Consider the following 21,990-nt stretch of genomic DNA (forward strand, 5'->3'; position numbering starts at 1 on the left):
GCCTGTTTTGGCCGCAAAGTTTTGCAGGCGGCTGTATAATTGTAATTGGACATACATTTTTTACAGTTTTTTTGGGAAAAAACGCAGTACTTTAAAGTAAATGCACTGTTGCATTTGTTACTGCTGTTCTGGTGCGATTTGAGGGTAGTGCCTCTCTGTTTGGAGCACAAAGTTTGGTTATTCCCACATACTGTTTTTTTTGTGGGTAAAGTTTTTACTAGTTCCCACATGCCATGGTGGATGAAGTTTTATGCTGTTTTCCCACCCCTCGTTTTGGCACTGCTTGGGGACGTCCCAATGGTCTAAAGAGAGGAGCTCTATCAGTCAGTGAATATAAGAGAAAATAGGATTTTTTGTACTCGCCGTAAAATCCTTTTCTCTGTAATTCACCGACTGACACAGCACCCGCCCCTCCTATTTTTCTTTACGTTCTACTGCTTGTTGACGTACTGAAGCTGCATGGCAGGCTCAGGGGTTGTTGCCTAAGGGACCGCCCCTTGGTCGGAACTAGAAGTTCTGAGTTTTTTCATTACATGTTAACATGTTATGCCTAGTTCTCTCCTAAATGTGGCGCAACAACCCAATGGTCTAAAGAGAGGAGCTGTGCCAGTCAGTGAATTAGAGAAAAGGATTTTATGGTGAGTACAAAAAATCCTATTTTTGTCTTATTTTTTACTTCCCTTCACTTAAAAGATTTCAGTTTGTTGTTTCAACTGAGTTGTACAGTTTGTAGGTCACATTAAAGGTGTAAAAAGTTCTGAAATGATTCATTTTTGTCATTTTGTTTACATCACAGAAACCTGACATTTTAACGGGTGTGTAGACTTTTTCTATCCACTGTATGTTGCTCCTAGCTGCGAGTTTTTCATCATTCGTCCTCTTTCTATTTCAGTACTTTGTTATTCAGTAAAAGGAAAATGTAACAATACTTCTCTGATGGCAAAGTGTACAATTAAACAATAGAAAATGTTTTGTGCAACAATCAAAGTAGTGCATAAGGGCAAAATATCCTTCAGTACATAGCTAAATTGAGCATAATGCTCTTGGGAGCTAGATATGGTGTGAGGTGTTGTTCCTGGGGTCAAGGAAGCCTGGGAGGGCTAACAGCAGTATCTCATGAGTGTTGAACTCTGTAATAAAGTTCTAATATGGAACCCAACCCAAGATAAGGGACTTGGGATACCATAGAGGAATAAATCTATGGCCTTTGTGGAATTACAATACTTGTATAAGCACCATGTCCTATAATGAATAATTAACCACATCCGAACCGACGCACGCCGATGTACGTCGGCAGAATGGCACGGGGAGGCAAATTGGCGTACAAGTAGGTCCATTTGTATTTGCTGCTCTGCCATCTCGTGTGTGCCACCGACGGCGCGTGCCGGTCGGGAATCCCGTGAGTCTGGTCATGGGTTCCACGGACTCTATCGCCGAGGGGATACCAGTGATCGTCTCACGGGGAGGCTGAACGGGGAGATGCCGTTGTAAACAGCATCCCCTCGTTCTGCCTAGCAACAAGTGACACTGATCTCTGCTCCATGTGATTGGAGCAGAGATCAGTGTTCTCTAACACACAGCCCAGCCCCCCACAGTTAGTAACGAGCCCCTAGGACACACTTAACCCCTACACTGCCACTCCCCGGTTAACCCCTTCACTGCCAGTGTCATTTACATAGGAATTGGTGCATTTGTATAGCACTGATTGCTGTATAAATGACAATGGTCCCAAAAATTTCTCAAATGTCCAATGTGTCCGCCATAACGTCAGTCACAATAAAGATCGCTGCCATTACTAGTAAAAAAAAAGAGTACTAAAAATGTCATAAAACTATCCCCTATTTTGTAAACGCTATAAATGTTGTGCAAACCAATCGCCTATTGCGATCTTTTTTTTTTTTTGTTTTTACCAAAAATATGTAGAGCAATACGCATCGGCCTAATCTGAGGGGAAAAAGTTTTTTTTTTTTTTTTTAATATATATTTTTGGGGGATATTTATTATAGCTAAAAGTAAAAAGAAATGCCTTTTTCTTTTTTTTTTTTTTTTTTTCAAAATTGTCGCTCAATTTTTGTTTATAGCGCACAAAATAAAAAACTGCAGGGGTAATCAAATACCACCAAAAAGCTTTATTTGTGGGGAAAAAAAGGACATCAATTTGGTTTGGGAGCCACATTGCATGACCACGCAATTGTCAGTTAAAGCGGCGCTGTGCCGAATCGCAAAAAGTGGTCTGGTCTTAAGCCAGCAAAGCCAGGTCCGGTCTGAAAGTGGTTAAAGAAGGGGGAAAAAAATTACCATGTGAATGCAACCAAGTACAAAGGGTACAAAGAAGGGGCAAGACAAGAGTACAGGAGGAAGTAGGGAGAAGAAGTAAGGGAAAACAGCTGGCCAGGAGCCCGCCACCGCCCCACCGCTAATCCACCGCTATTCAGGTGGTAGTTGTAGGTAAGACAGTCGAGGTTTTCAAACTTTGTTGAACAGCGATTGCTTATCTCAAAGTGTGCTGACAATTTTTTTGGTTAAGCCAAATCCTAGTAAGTGTGTTTCAATATTAGTAATTCGATCACAGGGCTTTTCCAAGCTATTAGAGTCCCCTCTAACTGTTGGATATGACCAGTAACGCTTTCCTTTTGACTGATGTTTTTAATAGTTGGGAAAGCCTTTATAGTCCAAATGGCCAAGTTATTTTCTGACTTCTATCACAAAGGCAGCAAGCACATTCCAACACCACCTCCTGCAGATTGCATGTTTTTCCTGTGGCTTTGTCACAAACATCCGACTTACAAACGACTCCTACTTACAAACGGAGGGAGATAACCGGAAGGAAGAGGAAATCTACCTCTAGGCAGGGAAATTGTCTCCTGTAAGAATTAATATGTGAAAAAAGTGTCTCCACTGATGCTTATCACCAATCCTTGTTTCCCTAACAGCCCCAAATTTTCAAAATACAATTATCATTGGGTCAGAAAGTGAGGTGAAATCATCTGTACAAGGGCACAGACAGCTAAACAAATGTTACAGGGGTGATGACCCTTGTCTGTTATCCAAAAAGCTTAAAAATTGATTTTTTTGGCTGGAGCTACACTTAAAAAATGTACCTGTTCCGACTTACAAACCGATTCAACTTAAGAACAAACCTACAGTCCCTATCTTATTTGTAAGCACGGGGCCCCTTGTAGTCAGTTCACTGCTCTTTCTCCCAAATTAGGAGAAGACCTGTTTTTTTCTTATTGATGTAGTACACACCATTCTGAAACTAGATCAGCCTGTTCCTTCTACTAGTACTGATTTCAATCTTGGGTTGTTTCAAAGTGCCTAAGGCAACAAAGACTCTTCCAATGCACCTACTGTTCAACTTTTTCTTCTTTTCTCCCCTCGATGGAGATACTCTGAAAAGCCTTGTAACCTTTTGGGTAGTATTTTGTGGAAAAGTGGCTTTATCACCATTGTGTATCTGGCAGTGTCTCACTTTAAGAAAGCAATTATCATATCGGTGGAAGAAGTCTTTTTAACGTGAAGGACCAAGCTTGAACTAGGGGGTTGCTTGTATTGCATTTTGTGGATCTTTGGAGAGCTTGCATTTCAGACGCGTGGGGTGTAGGAGGTGGTATCCCAGAAATACAAGCTGGAACTTTGTTCCATCAAACCACCTCAGTTACTTCCAACTTCATTTGTCACCACACAGGTTGGCAGATCTCCCATCAAGTCCTCTTGGGTTGCCTGGACCAGGAGGTTTCCCAGTTTCTTTGGAAGAACAGTTACAGATGTTTTACTTGAGCCTGTTCAAATCAAATGGAGTATCTGTCTCATCTTAGACCTTGAAGTTTTTAAATGTCATTCTTTGAGCCAAGAAATTTCACATTGAATCCACTTTGTTGACCAATTGAGCTCTCCTGGCTTCTGTGGATGCCAAGGATGCACGTGCCCATCTTTCTAGCTTATCTGCAATTCTCTCATTCTGTTGTGGGTCCTTTAATGCAACTAATTTGTGGCCTTGCTCTTCCCCTGATCATGTACACCTTGGGAGTTCACCAAGGTGTTGGCCCTGTACTAGCCTCGTTCTGTTTTTGTGGCATCCCAGTTGTGGGATACTTTGACTACCTCCTCCACAGTCGGCGAGGGCTCTGGCCAACATGACTATTTGACTGTCCAAACATTACATTGGTTCTGATGTATTCTAAAACTTCAAATAATGAGTCTACACCATCAATATTTTCTGAAGTATTTGGGTTTAGTACTGGATGTAGTTTAGGCCAGATCGTTTCTTCCACAGGAGAGACTTCAGACTCAGTTCATCATGATCAGCTTCCGTGATGGATGCTGGACACACGCAAATATGTAAAAAAAACACTGCTTTAATTCTTACCCATGACTAGTGTGTGCCACTTTTGTCTGATAATGTATCTGCAGATGTCAGTTGATAGAACTACTTTTCAAAATCCTCCTTCAACTACATAGCTCCTGTGCCTGTTTCTTTGAACCATATGCCCCAGTGCTGATGCTCACGTTTCAACTTCATGGTTGATCACTCCTTTTCAGGCACCTCCCCTGACTTTATGCTCTCTGGGGTATCTGGGTGTAACATCGACACGCTCCTTTAGCATGTCATTTGTCTGTTTCCATATTCAGGAACATACTTATTGGTAGCTTGGTTGCCCATCTGAGAAATCCTCTCATGTTATGCTGAGGGACCTTTTTGAGACATCCTGTACTTGGCTTTCCCCACACAAGCATCACTGGGACTCTCCTCTTCCCTAAATGTGTGGTTAGCTCCACTAGCTAGAACTTCTTCTACCCCTTATCATAATACATATATTTTGATGGCTTGCAACCCTCAGACTCTGCCATGAGTTCTAATTTTGCCCTTCCCTCCTCTAATCAGAGCTGTGGATTGTCAAGTCACTCATTTTATTTTACAGGCTATGAAGCCGTTCTTATCAAATTTAAATTTTGTACTCGCCTTAATCCTTTTCTTGGTGTCCATTGAGAGTCAACATTTTTTAAACTTTTTGGCTAATTTTGCTGCCTAAAGGAGGATTGGACACTGGCAAACAAAACTGTAGGCCAGTCCAAAATAACCCCTCCCAATACCAGCATGCCTCCGTTTTGTAGCAAAGCAGAACAAAGAGTGATAAATGAAGAGGGATGGGACTTGCGGCAGTGGCCTTCAAAAAAAGGATTTTACAGTGCGCGTAGACAATAGGAAATTTGATGTACCTATACATTTTGTACTTTGGAGTACAGTACATTACACAGAATTGATTCGTAGACCAAGACCACTACCTTAAGGTGTTTGTAGACTGGTGAAGGCTTCATCTGGACCCCCCTCCCAGTGTACCGTGACGATGCGCCCCCCCCATTAAAAAAGATTACAAAGAAAAGGGGGGGGGGTACGTCCTACCCCAAGTCGTACCCGAAGATGTGGTGAAGAGGAGGATGGAATCCCACAGCATGACTGCCCTGTGAGGCAAGAGAAGAGTAGTCTATTCCCATGTAAAGACATGACAGGTAGCCATACATGAGACCCCACACATAAGGTTAAATGTAAAAAGTTTGAAATGCCTTCAGGCTTGACATGGCACGAGAAAATGACAGAATGGGAGAAAGAGCCCCAGGAAAGCAAGAAAAAAAACTGTTTCCAGGGTACTCGGTCCTTGGAAGTAGCGGCATACATTGAGAGAATACAAAGAGAGAATTTAAGATGCCTGGAGATCGCTGAACAAAAATCGGCAACGCAATTATATAACTGGAAATGCAGACAAGTGCCAGATTACATACAAACTGCTTGTAGAGAAGAAAACAAACACATTAGAAGAGCACTAAGAACTGGGGGAAAGGAGCCTTTTCTAAATACTAAGCCGACAAATGTAGTAGTTCGGTACAAAAAAAATTCATTTTTTCCTATTAAGTGTGTTATCTTCCTTTATAAGTGCTGATGCACACGGACGTTTTAAAAAACTGGCTGCAAAGCTAGCTCCGATGCCTGGAAAAATTGTTGTTAAAAACGTGATTTTTTTTACCGCGTTTTGCATTGGCGTTTTTGCAAGTTTTTGCGCGTTTTTTAACGTTAGCGTTAAGTAGCGTTTTTTAAGAAACACATCTCTTGGCTATAGCACTCAGAAAACAAAGAAAATATGTTGCGCGTTTTTGCACGTTTTCCCCGCGATTCGCGTTTTTACAGCTCTAGCTCCATGCCACGGAACGCACTGGTCCTGGATTTTTTTTACAGCTTAAAAACGCCTATGCCATTTGCAGCTCAAAAACGCCTAGGTGGGCATGAAGCCATAGACTAACATGGACAGCCGTTTTTAAGCTGCAAAAAAAGCTCAAAAAAGTGGCTGTAAAAACGTCCGTGTGCATGAGGCCTTAAGCTTTCATTTGTTACGACATGCTTTTCAAATTCCTATAAGCATCGAAAAGTGGACTGTATTTTTTTGACTCTTGACAGCTGGCTTAAAAGAAAATCATTGGTGTCTTTCCAGCAACACTTAATACTACTTGCATTTGTTTTGGTTTTTTTTTTTTTTTGGATCATCAAAAATGACAATTAAAAAAGTAGCTCTCTGCACCCCCCCCCCCCCCCCCCTTTTTTTCACAGGCTTTTAAGAAACCGTTCCTCCCCAGGGAAATCATTTATGAAAGTCAGGTGTGGGGAAAGTTAAAGTGTTAGGGTCCTTTCACACGGGGCGATCCGCCCCGTGGATATCCGTTTGCTCAGCGGGGATCACTCCGCCGATCCCCGCTGAGCAGGGAGATGACGGCTCCGTCTCTGCACACTGCGCAGGGACGGACCTGTCACAGCGCCGCTCTCCCCTATGGGAGATCGGATGACGACGGACCGCAGTGCCCGCCGTCACCCGATCCGATCCGCAGACAGATGGAAAAATAGCTTTTTCCTCCGTTACACTTTTTCGGATCGGAGCGGGTCGGATGTCAGCGGACATGTCACCGCTGACATCCGACGCTCCATAGAGCTCTATGGAGCACCCGTTCAGGTCCGCCTGAAAAACTGACAGGCGGGCCTGAACGGGACGTCAGTGTGAAAGAGGCCTTATGTTGCTGTGTGTGAAGGCCATTGTTTACTAATTTTTACATATCTGTTTTTTATTGTGTTTTTAGGAATTTTGATCACGACGATTGCCTCAAAAGGAGAGTTGCAGAATTGGCCAGAACTGTTGCCAAAGTTGTGTAGTCTGTTGGACTCGGAGGATTATAACACATGTGAAGTAAGAATATTTAAGTGTCCCTGTAGTGCTTATGAAATGTGTTTTTCTGTTCACTGATGTTTTTACAGCAAGTATCTGTTGCATTTGCCCCATACATTTTATTGGTTTTAGTGTTTTGATTGTAAAAGTCAATTCTAAATCTATGTTAAAATACTGATGCCTTCTGGAAGGTTCATACTGGTTCGTTAGAAATTAAAGGCTTTCATTTAGATAAAGTAGAACTCCAGAAAAATAGCATATCAGGATCTCAATTGTGTACCTCAATGTTCTACTTTAAATGGTTGAAAACATTCTCTGGAGGAATATGATTAATGGCCCGTACACACGATCTGAAAATCGGACGAAAAATACATCTTTTGACGCGATCGTACGATAATCGGATCGTTGGTACAGAGCTTTCAAGAGCTGATCATGACAATTCATCCGATTTTATTGTTCGATCGAACAAGCGCGGACATTTTCCTCGTACGATACCAGATCATACGTTTTTCATTTGTCAGTACAGTTGAAGACCGAAAATAGTATTCAAATATATTATAACACATGACATCACTTCCGATTATTTTATTTTGTATTTTTTCTGTCGTACGGTAATTTTTGTGACTTTAGTTAACCTTATCCAATTTCTACTTGTGACTATTAAGCGAAAAAAGTCGGATGATCGGTTTTCCAATTTTTGGATCGTGTGTAGGGGCCATTAGGCTCCACTTGACACCTAGCAATTTGGAAACGCGGGCAGAATCGTTGTGATTTTGCTTGCAATTCCAAATCGCAGGGAAAGTACAATATGTGTTTGGATGACATTCGTTCTTACTAGCACTCCAAGCGCAGTTTGTTTTTTTGGCGATTATCGCACGTCAAAAACTCACTTGGCAGAATCGTCCAAAAAGGTACATGAGTTTCTTTGCATAACAAATGACACATATGGCAGCTCATTCAAGTGAATTGGCTGCCCTATGCGCAACATGTTGAAGCGCATGAAAATTGCAAGTGGGAATACACGTTTTGGCTATGCGAGATCGAGGCTTATAGTAATTGTATACGATCACCTTGTAAAACAACCCATTTAGTTTCAAATAGAAATGAAAGTTAAAACATTTATAAACATACCCCCCCCCCTTTTTTTTTTTTTTTAATATAAGTGATTACATTCCCTCTGTTAGCTGCATAGGAGCCGAGGGGGGGGGAGAGCAACAGTACACTAAGCTTCTCACTGAATGGCTCTGCAGGGGTAGCATGTCAGGACAAATCTGATCATTGGTGGAGAGCAGGCTGAATTCCCAGCACAGCAAGAGAACTGAGCAAGATGTTTTTTCCTCCTTAAGCCCCATACACACACAATCAGAAAATCGTACGAAAAATACAGATTTCAAAGCAATCGTGCGATAATCTGATTGTTAGTACAGAGTTTTCGAAAATCCACTCGGGGCAGTTCACCCGATATTATTTGATCGAACATGCACAATTTTTTTTATTTTTTTGTATGATGCCAGATCATATGGTTTTCGTTTGTACAGTTGTCGTTTGAAAATGCAATGCAAATACGCTACAACACATGACATAATTCCAAATTTTTATTCTGTTGTATGAGAATTTTCATGACTTTAACAACTTAAAGACCGCCGCATGGCAATGTACGTCGGTGTAATGGCACCGACAGGAACGTACATGTACGTGCTCGCCTTCCAGCGGGTGGGGGGTCCGATCGGACCCCCTCCCGCTGGATGCGGCGGTCCGTTTCGCTGCAAGAGCGATCCGGGATGAGGGGATGGCCATTGGTTTCTGGCCATCCCCTCTCGATCGCTCCTGGCGAATGAGAAGCTTCCTCCCACTGTGTATAGTAAACACAGGCAGGGAGGAAGTGATGTCATTCTCCTCGGGGCCGTCTTATTGACCAGACTACGAGGAGAGGACACAGTAAATGTGCACCAACACTACACTAACATAGGCACACACAGGCACACAGGTTTTTATATAGCGCCAGGGACCCCCATATACTACCTAATAAAAATTTGAACCCCCTGATTGCCCCTAGTTAACCCTTTCACCAGTGATTTTATATTTAAATCCGGAAGGCAGTGCTTGGTTTTCGGGGTCCCGTACGCGATTAGGCTCCCAAAAAGTCCCCCACATGTGGTATCCCCGTACTCGGGAGAAGCAGCAGAATGTATTTAGGGGTGTAATTTGACTTATGCCCATAGCATGTGTGAGCAATATATCATTTAGTGACAACTTTGTGCAAAAAAAAAAAAAGTTTAATATTCCAGCAACTTGTGGCAAAATATAAAATATTTCATGGACTCAACATGCCTCTCAGTAAATAGCTTGGGGTGTCTACTTTCCAAAATGGGGTTTGTGTTATTTTGGCATTTTATGGCCTTCGAAACTGTTATAGGTAGTGAGGAATGAAATCAAAAATTTGCACCCTTAGAAATCCTGAAGGCAGTGATTGGTTTTCGGGATGCCGTACGCAGCTAGACTCCCAAAAAGTCCCACATATGTGGTATCCCCATACTCAGGAGAAGCAGCAAAATATATTTCCGGGTGCAATTCCACATATAACTATGGCATGTGTGAGCAATATATCATTTAGTGACAACTTTTTGTAAACTTTTTTTTTTTTGTCATTATTCAATCACTTGGGACAAAAAAAAATATTCAATGGGCTCAACATGCACCTCAGCAATTTCCTTGGGGTGTCTACTTTCCAAAATGGGGTCATTTGGGGGGGGGGGGGGTTTGTACTGCCCTGCCATTTTAGCACCTCAAGAAATTAGATAGGCAGTCGTAAATTAAAAGCTGTGTAAATTCCAGAAAATGTACTCTAGTTTGTAGACGCTTTAACTTTTGCGCAAACCAATAAATATACGCTTATTGACATTTTTTTTACTACAGACATGTGGCTGAATAAATTTTGTCCTAAATGTATGACTAAAATTGAGTTTATTCGATCTTTCTTATAACAAAAAGTAGAAAATATCTTTTTTTTTTTTTTTTCTCAAAATTTTTGGTCTTTTTCCATTTATATCGCAAAAAATAAAAATCGCAGAGACAATCAAATACCATCAAAAGAAAGCTCTATTTGTGGGAAGAAAAGGACGCAAATTTCGTTTGGGTACAACATTGCATGACTGCGCAATTACCAGTTAAAGCAGTGCAGTGCGAAATTGTAAAAAGACCTCTGGTCCTTAGGCTGAAAATTGGTCCGGGGCTGAAGTGGTTAATAAACTTCAGGTTCAATCTGAGGTTAGCATGCAAAAAAAAGACCATCATTCTTCCAATAATCTTATTGAGTAAACCAGGCATTAGAGTGGTCAGTTTTTAATAGGAAAGCAGAGGGAGTAGCAATAACCCAAGGGATTTCACACAAAAGAAGCAATACAAAGGGAACAGGATACTTTCTCATACAAGTACATGGTACAGCAGGCACTTGTCAAAATATGAAATGTTGGGTTAACAAACACTTTAACCACATAAGGACCGCTGTATTGCCATTGTATGTCATCGCAATGGCACAGGCAGGCACAAGCACGTACATGTACGTGCCTGCCTTCCAGCGGGTGGGGGGTCCGATCGGACCCCCTCCCGCTGGATACGGTGGTCCGGTTCGCTTCAGGAGCGATCCGTGATGAGGGGATGGCCGTTGGTTTCTGGCCACCCCCTCTGGATCGCTCCTGGCCAATGAGAAGCTTCCTCCCACTGTGTATTGTATACACAGGAAGGAGGAAGTGATGTCATTCTCCTCGGGGCGGTCTTTTTGACCGGACTACGAGGAGAAGACAAAAAGTGCACCAAAACACTACACTGACACATAGGTACACAAACCCCCCGCCCCCCCTCCCCCCCTCCCCCTCCCCAGTCAGTGTCACTGATTGCATTGATCATTTATTTGCTGATCACTGCATTCAGTGTCAGTTGTAACAGTAAAAACTGTCAGGGCAGTTAGTGTTCGGTCCAGGGTTGCCCCCTACCCCCCCCCCCCCAATAAAGGTTTAACCCCCTGATTGCCCCTAGAGTTAACCCTTTCACCCCCTTTTGCCAGTGTCACTAAGCAATCATTTTTCTGATCGCTGCATTAGTGTCGCTAGGTAGCTAGTTTCTTTTTTTAGGTTCACCGCCAGGTTTTTATATCGCTAGGTACCCCGATATACTACCCAATAATGGTTTTAACCCCCTGATTGCCCCTAGTTAACCCTTTCACCCCCTTTTGCCAGTGTCACTAAGCGATCATTTTTCTGATCGCTGCATTAGTGTTGCTAGGTAGCTAGTTTCTTTTTTTAGGTTCACCGCCAGGTTTTTATAGCGCTAGGTACCCCAATATACTACCCAATAATGGTTTTAACCCCCTGATTGCCCCTAGTTAACCCTTTCACCCCCTTTTTGCCAGTGTCACTAAGCGATCGTTTTTCTGATCGCTGCATTAGTGTCACTAGTGCCGCTAGGTAGCTAGTTATTTTTTTTTAGCTTCACCGCCAGGTTTTTATAGCGCTAGGTACCCCCATATACTACCCAATAATGGTTTTAACCCCCTTATTGCCCCTAGTTAACCCTTTCACCAGCGATCACAGTATAAGTGTCACTGGTGACGTTGGTTAGCCAGTTAGTTATTTAGGTTCCCCGTCAGGTTTTTATATAGCACCAGGGACCCCCATATACTACCTAATAAAAATTTGAACCCCCTGATTGCCCCTAGTTAACCCTTTCACCAGTGATCACCGTATAAGTGTTATGGGTGACTCTGGTTAGTTTACTTTTTATAGCATCAGGGCACCCACCATTTATTACCCAATAAAGGTTTAACCCCCTGATCACCCGGCGGGTGATATCAATTAGGTTTTAGGGTCAGGGTCTGCGTCGCCCCAGGCAGCGCTAGGTTAGTGCCAGTACCGCTAACACCCACACGCAAAGCATAAACCTCCAGTAGTGGTATAGAATCTGAACAGATCAATATCTGATCTGATCAGATCTATACTAGCGTCCCCAGCAGTTTAGGGTTCCAAAAAAACGCATTGTTAGCGGGATCAGCCCAGATACCTGCTAGCACCTGCGTTTTGCCCCTCTGCCCAGCCCACCCAAGTGCAGTATCGATCGATCACTGTCACTTACAAAACACTAAACACATAACTGCAGCGATCGCAGAGTCAGGCCTGATCCCTGCGATCGCTAACAGTTTTTTTGGTAGCATTTTATATTTAAATCCGGAAGGCAGTGCTTGGTTTTCGGGGTCCCGTACGTGGCTAGGCTCCCAAAAAGTCCCCCACATGTGGTATCCCTGTACTCAGGAGAAGTAGCGGAATATATTTTGGGGTGCAATTCCACATATAACCATGGCATGTGTGAGCAATATATCATTTAGTGACAACTTTTTGTAAAAAAAAAAAAAATTTTTTTTATTTTTTGTCATTATTCAATCCCTTGGGACAAAAAAAAAATATTCAATGGTCTCAACATACCCATCAGCAATTTCCTTGGGGTGTCTACTTTCCAAAATGGGGTCATTTGGGGGGGGGGGGGTTGTACTGCCCTGCCATTTTAGCACCTCAAGAAATGAGATGGGCAGTCATAAATTAAAAGCTGTGTAAATTCCAGAAAATGTACTCTAGTTTGTAGACGCTATAACTTTTGCGCAAACCAAAAAATATACGCTTATTGACATTTTTTTTACTAAAGACATGCAAATACATTTTGCCCTCAATGTATGACTAAAATTTAGTTTATTCGATTTTTCTTATAACAAAAAGAAGAAAATATCTTTTTTTTTTTTGAAAATTTTCGCTCTTTTTCCATTTATATCGCAAAAAATAAAAATCGCAGAGGCAATCAAATACCATCAAAAGAAAGCTCTATTTGTGGGAAGAAAAGGACGCAAATTTCGTTTCGGTGCAATATTGCATGACCGCGCAATTACCAGTTAAAGAAGCGCAGTGCAAAATTGGAAAAAGACCTCTGGTCCTTAAGGTGTTTATTGGTCCGGGGCTGAAGTGGTTAAATGAGCAAGCTGAATTTAGAAGCTGATTAGTTGCCAGGCACAGCTGCTCCAGATTCTGTCTGCTCCAGTTTTCATAAATTCCCTTATCTCTGTGCACAGTTCTACATACTTTCTCCTCTCATGCTACAGTATTTGTACTTATCCATCTGAAATTGGACAAAAGGAAAGTAATAGTTTTAGGCCCCTTTCACACATGCGGATGGTATGTCCGTATTTCATCCATCCGTTTGCGGATGAAATACGGGCCATACATTCATCCCTATGGGATAGCGGGTGTCTGCGGATGAGCATCCGCAGACACCCGCTATTGTCCGCCTCCGCAACTGTCCGATTCTGCAGACGGAGGAAAATCCTATTTTTCTGTCCGTCTGCAGATCGGATGAACAACGGACACACGGTCCGTGCTCGTCCGATCCCCATAGAGGAGAGCGGAGAGCTGACAGGGCGGTCCCCGCACAGTGTGCGGAGACCGCCCTGTCCGCAGCCAGCTCAGCGGGGACAACGGAGCGATTCCCGCTGAGCGAGCGGATCATCACGGGGCGGATCTTTACTGATCCGCCCCGTGTGAAAGAGGCCTTACTTTGCAGTCCCTCATGCTCCAGCCTACTGATTGGGCAGTGAAGTATCAGCATGATACTGATGAGGGGTATCGCATGTTTTCCTCTTCTGTTAGCATCTGCATTAAGCCAACGAGCACTGCTCAATACTGTAGAGCTCAGACACTTATTCTGCTGCCTATCCTTTTTGTAAGTGCTGCTGTGCAGGGGGTTACAGGAGGCTGACATTAAGAAGTTTAGGTATTAATATTAGAAATTTATAGAATTCCTATTTAAATCTGTGCTTGGAGTGCTGCTTTAAAGAAAGCATTGCATGTTGATGTGATAAAATCACTGCAGTTAAAGTAACTTGCAGCCTAATTATGCCCGATATTTTGTTAGTGTTAAAGGGCAGTGATCCCGTAGCATTAAATTCAACTGCTTATTTTGCATGTTTTTCTGTAGTAAGAGGCCAGCTGTATAGAGACAGGCACCCACAGACCGGCTTTTACTGTGAATTATCACAGCAGAAGTGTTTGATGGGCACAGTGGCACAGCGTTTAAGAGCACAGTGGCTGCAATCATTTTTTATTTTTTTTCTTCAAACATATTTTTTGTGCCACTGGCAACCAATAATGCTGATTCTGTCTGCAATGAAATTGAGTTTGACACCCCTGCTCTAGACCAATGTTTCTTAACCCCAGTCCTTAAGTACCCCTTATAGGACATGTTTTCAGGCTTTCCATTATTTGGCACAGGTGATTTGACCAGTTTCTCACTGCCTTGGTAATCACCACAAGCTGTTTCATCTGAGGGAAACTCTGAAAACATGACCTGTTGGGGGTACTTGAGGACTGGAGTTGAGAAACCTTGCTGTAGACCAGGGATGTGCAATTAGCGGACCTCCAGGTGTTGCAGAACTACAAGTCCCATGAGGCATAACAGGACTCTGACAGCCACAAGCATGACACCCAGAGGCAGAGGCATGATGGGACTTGTCGTTTTGCAACAGCTGGAGGTCCGCTAATTGCATATCCCTGCTCTAGACTAATGTAGACATTAAAAAACATTCAAACAGAATACAATTATATGCATTTATTAAAAAAAAATATATATATATATATATATATATATATGTATATGTATATGTATATGTAATGACATTCTGGAATGATATACTATGCATAACTAAGTTGTGTCCTTAGTCACATAACAGCTTGTGCAATCTGATCTCTCCATGTTATGGTATGTTACAGGATTTATATAGCATCAGCAGTTTGCACAGAGCTTTATAACAGCAGATACAATTCAATAAAGGAGGAATCAAAAGGCCCTGCTCATTACAGCTTACAATCTAAACTATCTAGGATTCTTTGTTTGCTAAATGTCCACTGATATGAATATTTTGAGGCTATTGGCCTAATCTGAGTATTTCTAAAACCGTCTGTATGTGGCCAGATATGTTTGCCAGACCCAACTTGCTCTCCTGGTCATGCAGCCCTCTCTTGGCACGTTTTGGCCTATTCTGAGAAATCTGGTAGTCTTATCCCATACCATACTTCTGGGTTGTATAAACAACACTGGGGTAATTTTCTTAAAAATGTGAAAAGTAGTCAAAAACAAAAGTAATTGGTCCCTCTCTCCCAGCGCTCATAGAATAATACTGATGTTTCCTAACAGATACATAAGCAGCCGCTATATATATAAACTAATCTTAAATATGCTACAGTGAAGCTATAACATTAGCAGCGCTAAAACTTAAAACTAGTGTCCAAATTTTAAATGAATGAATCATAAGTCCATCGTTAAAAATTCATATGGGGTAGGAGTCCAAACTGAATCCTGTTACCACACAGCGTGTGAAAACTCCTGTGGTAATGAACTTACCAGATGAATGCATCAATTGCATACATTCCTTATACAGGCACTGCATCCTTCCATCTAGATATTGCTCATAACAAGAAAGGAGTGTACACATAGCATAATCCAGTAAAGATTTAATGATTTAAAAAAAAAATCCCCCCTTACAAATGTGCACTTACAAATCATATAAAAATATCAAGCATATAACTATCAATCCCATCTCACTCGCGTGTCTATCTCTCACCACTCTACTGTTCTTTGAAGGAGCAGTGTTCCCAGGTTGAGATGACAGCTGATTGGACAGTGTAGGTAGCTGCATGGACCCCCATCCAGGTACATACACCGCACCTCATCCCCAGTCACGGAGGGCTTTGGCAGGGGGCTGCGCTGACTGTTGGGGTCAGTTTTGTGTGTTCTGCCCTTTTTTTCTTCACTGTGAGGTACTTGGGCTGTTTGAGCAGGAGGAGAGGCCGCTGCCATTTTCCTGTAGTCTTATGCAGTGTTTGTGCCATCAGCCATTTTCCAGAAGGTTTTCTTGGTGTTTTTTTTTTTGTTTGTTTTTTGCTATGACACCCATTTTCTTGTAGCCTCAGCGCAGGTTATCTCTAATGCTTGTATCTGTTTACCTCAGAACAGCGAGGTTTTAAATCTGGGCACTTGGTGACTGACACAGGGTAGAGTTGTCAGTGGCAGCATGGCGCAGCACTCTGTCAGGGTGGGGAGTCCTGCGGGGGGCCCCCCTCAGTCTGCTATGAGCCTTAAGTTGTGGCAAGCGAGCGAGGGTCAGCATGGCGTCAGAAGCTGGCGCTTCTTCCCCAGACATCCCTGCTATTGCAAACGGCTCAACTGCTAAAACAGCGGTGCCCATGGATGCTACAGTGGTGTGAAAAAGTGTTTGCCCCCTTCCTCATTTCCTGTTCCTTTGCATGTTTGTCACACTTAAGTGTTTCGGAACATCAAACCAATTTAAACAATAGTCAAGGACGACACAAGTAAACACAAAATGCAATTTGTAAATGAAGGTGTTTATTATTAAAGGTGAAAAAAATCCAAACCATCATGGCCCTGTGTGAAAAAGTGATTGCCCCCTAAACCTAATAACTGGTTGGGCCACCCTTAGCAGCAACAACTGCAACCAAGCGTTTGCGATAACGTGCAATGAGGCTTTTACAGCGTCCTGGAGGAATTTTGGCCCACTCATCCTTGCAGAATTGTCCTAATTCAGTTACATTAGAGGGTTTTCGAGCATGAACGGCCTTTTTAAGGTCATACCACAACATCTCAATAGGATTCAGGTCAGGACTTTGGCTAGGCCACTCCAAAGTCTTCATTTTGTTTTTCTTCAGCCATTCGGTGGTGGACTTGCTGGTGTGTTTAGGATCATTGTCCTGCTGCAGAAACCAAGTTCGTTTCAGCTTGAGTACACGAACAGATGGTCGGACATTCTCCTTCAGGATCTCTTGGTAGACAGCAGAATTCATAGTTCCTTTTATCACGGCAAGTCTTCCAGGTCCTGAAGCAGCCAAACAGCCCCAGACCATCACACTACCACCACCATATTTTACTGTTGGTATAATGTTCTTTTTATGAAATGCGGTGTTCCTTCTACGCCAGATATACTTGGACACACACCTTCCAAAGAGTTCCACTTTTGTCTCATCGGTCCACAGAATGTTGTCCCAAAAGTCTTGGGGATCATCAAGATGTGTTGTGGAGAAATTGAGACGAGCTTTGATGTTCTTTTTGCTCAGCAGTGGTTTTCTCCTTGGAACTCTGCCATGCAGGCCATTTTTGCCCAGTCTTTTCCTGATGGTGGAGGCATGAACGCTGACCTTAACTGAGGCAAGTGAGGCCTGCAGTTCCTTGGACGTTGTTGTGGGGTCTTTTGTGACCTCTTGGATGAGTCGTCGCTGCGCTCTTGGGGTAATTTTGGGCGGCCGGCCACTCCTGGGAAGGTTCACCACTGTTCCATGTCTTCGCCATTTGTGGATAATGGCTCTCACTGTGGTTCGCTGGATTCCCAAAGCTTTGGAAATGGCTTTATAACCCTTTCCAGACTGATAGATCTCAATTACTTTCTTTCTCAATTGTTCCTGAATTTCTTTGGGTCTCGGCATGATGTGTAGCTTTTAAGGATGTTCTGGTGGACCTTACTGTGTCAAGCAGCTCCTATTTAAGTGATGCCTTGATTGTGAACAGGTGTGGCAATAATCAGGCCTGGGTGTGGCTAGAGAAATTGAACTCAGGTGTGGACAACCACAGTTATAGTATGTTTTAACAAGGGGGGCAATCACTTTTTCACACAGGGCCATGATGGTTTGGATTTTTTTTCACCTTTAATAATAAACACCTTCATTTACAAATTGCATTTTGTGTTTACTTGTGTTGTCCTTGACTATTGTTTAAATTGGTTTGATGTTCCGAAACACTTAAGTGTGACAAACATGCAAAGGAACAGGAAATGAGGAAGGGGGCAAACACTTTTTCACACCACTGTATGTCGGTGCTCCTGGAGACCTTTGTTTCAGGGTGGAAGCTGTGTGTGGGAGAAAGGGGGGTAAAAATGCCCCCTGTCTTCTGGGGTAGAGCTCTGATTCAGACTCTGGCCCCGCAGTGGCTGTCGGCCATTGTTTGGACGTGCCAGAGGATACGGACCAGGACTGTTCGGACAGTGAGAATGGCTCCTACTAGCGCAGGAAAAAGCGCTAGTAGGAGCACTTATCACTGCAGTGCGGGATACCCTGAAGATACAGGATGCAACAGGAACTTCTGCTGAGGTGGCGGTCCCTTTTGGGTCCCGCAAACCGGCCCATACGCCTAAGGTGTTTCCGTATTTGACTTATTTTAATACGTTTATCTACAAGGAATGGGGAAGTCCGCAGGGGGCCTTTTCAGTTCCAAGAAGAATGTCGTTGCATTACCCCTTTGAGGAGAGCCTCCTGAAAAAATGTCCGTCTCCTCCGTTCGTTGACCCCCCGGTATGCAGGTTAAATAAACCACGATTCCGTTAGAAGGGACTTCTGCCTTCATGTACCCTGCCGACAGGAGGGCCGAGGCAGTGGCCCGGTCCATGTTTTCGGCTGTGGGGTCAGCGTTACGGCCTGTGCTGCCCATGGCCTTAGTGTCGCAGACGCTTACTGAATGGGCAAAGTTGTTGCACCGTGAATTGGAGAAGCAACAGTCTCCCCCGGTCTGCATAGAGCTGCTAGACCAGTTGGTGCATGGCCTTAAGTATGTCTGTGATGCGGCCTTGGATACGGTCCCCCTGCTCTCTAGAGCAGCAGTGGTTCTACGGCGCCTGATTTGGTTGAAATGCTGGTCTGCGGACCAGACATCCAAAAAAAGCACTGGCGGATTTGGCCTTTCAAGGTGAGAGGCTATTTGGAGCTAGGCTGGATGACATTATTAAAAATGTTACCGGTAGGAAGAACACGTTGCTCCCACAGTCCAAGGGTGAGGAGCCACGCCATAGGAAAGGGCCCTCTTTCCACTCAAAAATTGTTTTTTTGGCCGCCCGCGGCGGCAGGTAAGCGTTCCCAGTCCGACAAGGCGCCTGCTGAAGGACAAAAGCGTCCCTGGTTTCGTAAGCCAAACAAGTCTGCGAGCAAAAATGTTAACGCATGAAGGTTTGCCCCCGCCCAACTCTCGTGGAGGGTCGCCTTTGGAAGTTTGTAGCTCGGTGGACGTCTCTACTGTCCGACCAATGGGTCTGCGAACTGGTTTCATTGGGATACAAGAGTTTCTTTCTTGTCCACCAAACAGATTTTTTTCCCTCCAACCTACCTCTACTTCCGGCTCATCGGGAAGCGCTGTTTCGGGGCAGTACAGGACCTTCTACTACGTAGGGTGATATGACCTGTACCGACACTGGAAAGGTTTCAGGGATTTTACTCCAATCTGTAGTCCCCAAAAAGGAAGGGGTACCTCCAATCCTGGACTTGAAGGCCCTCAATAGCTTTGTGAAAGTGCAAAGATTCAGGATGGAATCAGTTTGCTCCGTGGTCGCTGCACTCCATCAGGGGGACTTATGTACCCATATGCCTCAGGCATCAGGTTTTTGCGATTTGTAGTCGTGGAAGAACACTACCAGTTTGTGTCTTTACCAAAGTGTTAGCTCCAATTCTGGCGCTGTTAAGGCAACGTGGGATCGCAATCATGGGTTACCTAGACAACCTCCTTCTGAGGGCAGCTTCTGCCTCAGAATTAAGGGAGGATGCACCATGCAGACTCTCCGGGCGTTTGGTTGGGTGCTAAACCTAAAGAAGTTGGTGTTGGTGCTGACTCAACGCCTGGAGTACGTGGGCTTACTTTTGGACTCCTCAGAAGTGAGAGTTTTTCTCCCTTCAGACAAGCTGCAAACTCTTCAAGCTGCAGTGAGGTGAACTGCAGGTGGTCGACCGCTGCGCTTTTACATGCGGGTTCTGGGCCTAGTGGTAGCCTCTTTCGAAGTGGTACCATACGCTCAATTTCACACAATCGGGTCTTGCAAAAAGATTTTGTCGAAATGGGGAAAATCTCCATTATCCCTGGATTGTCAAATTTGGGTGAGCCAGCTAGTCAGGCATTCCCTGCTTTGCTGGCTGAGGTCTCTGACCCTTCGGTCTGGGAGATCATTCCTTTCTCTCCATTGGGCGGTGATTGCAATGGACGACAACCTGACCAGTCAGCCCAGGGCCTTTGGTCGTGGGAAGAATCCCAACTGCCGATCAAGGTGCTTGAGGTCAATCAGGCTGTGCCTCTCCACATGGTCAAGGAGGCTACAGGGGCGTCCGATCAGGATCCAGTCGGACAACTCCACGGTGGTGGTGTACGTCAACCATCCAAGAGGCACAAGTAGCTTGGCTGCAGCACGGGAGATCGCTCACATCCTCCAGTGGGCAGAGCGACACGTTTGCAGTCCCTGTCGGCCATATACATTCTGGGTGTAGAAAACTGGCAGATGGACTAACTAGTCAGATGCTGGACCCAGGTGAATGGTCGTTGCATCTGGATGTTTTCTGGCTCGTTTGCCTAAGGTGGGGTACACCACATGTGGACCTCCTGGCTCAATTGGAAGGTGCAGAGGTTTGTGTCCAGGGCAAGAGACCCCTGGTCGGATGCGTTGGTGGCTCCATGGGGGTGTTATCGGCTGATTTATGCCTCTTCCCCCCCCCCCCCCCCACTCAAACTTCTGCCACATCTGCTGCGCAGAGTGGAGGCCGTGGGGATTCCAGTAATTCTGATTGCCCCAGATTGGCCTCGGTGTCCTTGGTACACCGACCTAATACGACTGGTGGTGGATGTTCCTTGGCTACCGATGCGAGAGAACCTTCTATTGCAAGGTCCGATACGTCATCCTGCTTTACCGTCACTGGTTTTAAAGGCATGGCTGTTTAAAACCAGGTGCTAAGGGACCAAGGTCTGTCAGACTAGGTAATTTCCACTATGCTGAGGGCACTGAAGTCTTCTTCTCGGAAGATTTACCATTGTACGTGGAAGGCTTGCATCTCCATGTGTGAGGAGATGGGGTGGCGTCCACGCACTTATTTAGTTTCCAGGATCCTGCTGTTTTTGCAGCAAAGGATGGATCAGAAACTTTCCATAAGCACGATCAAGGGACAGATATCAGCCTTGGCTGTCTTTTTCCAGGGTCCCTTGGTGACTCACTCATTGGTGGGTACCTTTGTGCAGGGGGTTCGACACCTAGTCCCTTCGGTTCAACCTCCATGGGATCTGAATCTGGTGCTATTGGCGCTCCAAAAAAAACGCCATTTGAAAACATTAGGGAGATTGTTGACGTTCTCAGAAATTAGTCTTCCTAGTGGCTATTACATCTGCCAGGAGGGTTTCTGAGTTGGTGGACTTGTCATGCAATTCTCCCTACCTGGTCATCTACAAGGATAAGGCGGTGCTACATCCGCAGCCTTATCTTCTTCCAAAGGTGGTTTCGGCATTCCATCTAAATGAGGACACCGTGTTACCATCCCTTTGTCCTAAGCTGACACACCCAGCAGAAGTTGCCTTACGTTCCCTGGATGTGGTCCGGGCTCTACGGGTGTCTGTCTGTTACTGCTCCCTTCCGGAAATCAGACTGTTGCTTCGGTGGCTGGTCCGAAAGAAAGGTCTAGCGGTCTCGTCCACAATTTCTAGGTGGATGAGACAGATCGTGGTTCAGGCCTTCCTTTGCCTTTAAAGGGGCTGTTGCCCCCTTTTGCCTGTCACGGCTCATTCCACCAGGGCAATTGGAACCTCCTGGGCTTTCCGACATCAAGCATCTCTCTCCCAGGTGTGTAAGGTTGCGACTTGGCCGTCCGTTCATACTTAAACTAAATTCTGCAAAGTTGATGTAAGCGCATCTTAGTATTCTTGTTTTGTCCACAAGGTTTTGCAGGTG

At 44.3% G+C, this 21,990-nt stretch overlaps 1 protein-coding gene across 3 annotated transcripts in view; it reads left to right on the top strand.

Annotated features, from left to right (window-relative positions):
- TNPO1 (transportin 1) overlaps positions 1-21,990 on the top strand; it is a 281,541-nt gene that overhangs the window by 104,428 nt on the left and 155,123 nt on the right. For all 3 annotated transcript variants that reach the window (XR_013263933.1, XM_077462501.1, XM_077462500.1), the window contains exon 4: positions 7,123-7,229. Coding sequence is in view for 2 of the 3 variants with exons in the window: in XM_077462501.1 (XP_077318627.1) it covers positions 7,123-7,229 (107 nt within the window). In the remaining variant the exon portion in view is untranslated. The remainder of the gene's footprint in view (positions 1-7,122; positions 7,230-21,990) is intronic.

Source organism: Lithobates pipiens, unplaced genomic scaffold (assembly GCF_037356315.1).
Source record: "Lithobates pipiens isolate NorthernLeopardFrog02 unplaced genomic scaffold, aLitPip1_a1.2 Scaffold_3, whole genome shotgun sequence".
NCBI classification, from domain to species: domain Eukaryota; kingdom Metazoa; phylum Chordata; class Amphibia; order Anura; family Ranidae; genus Lithobates; species Lithobates pipiens.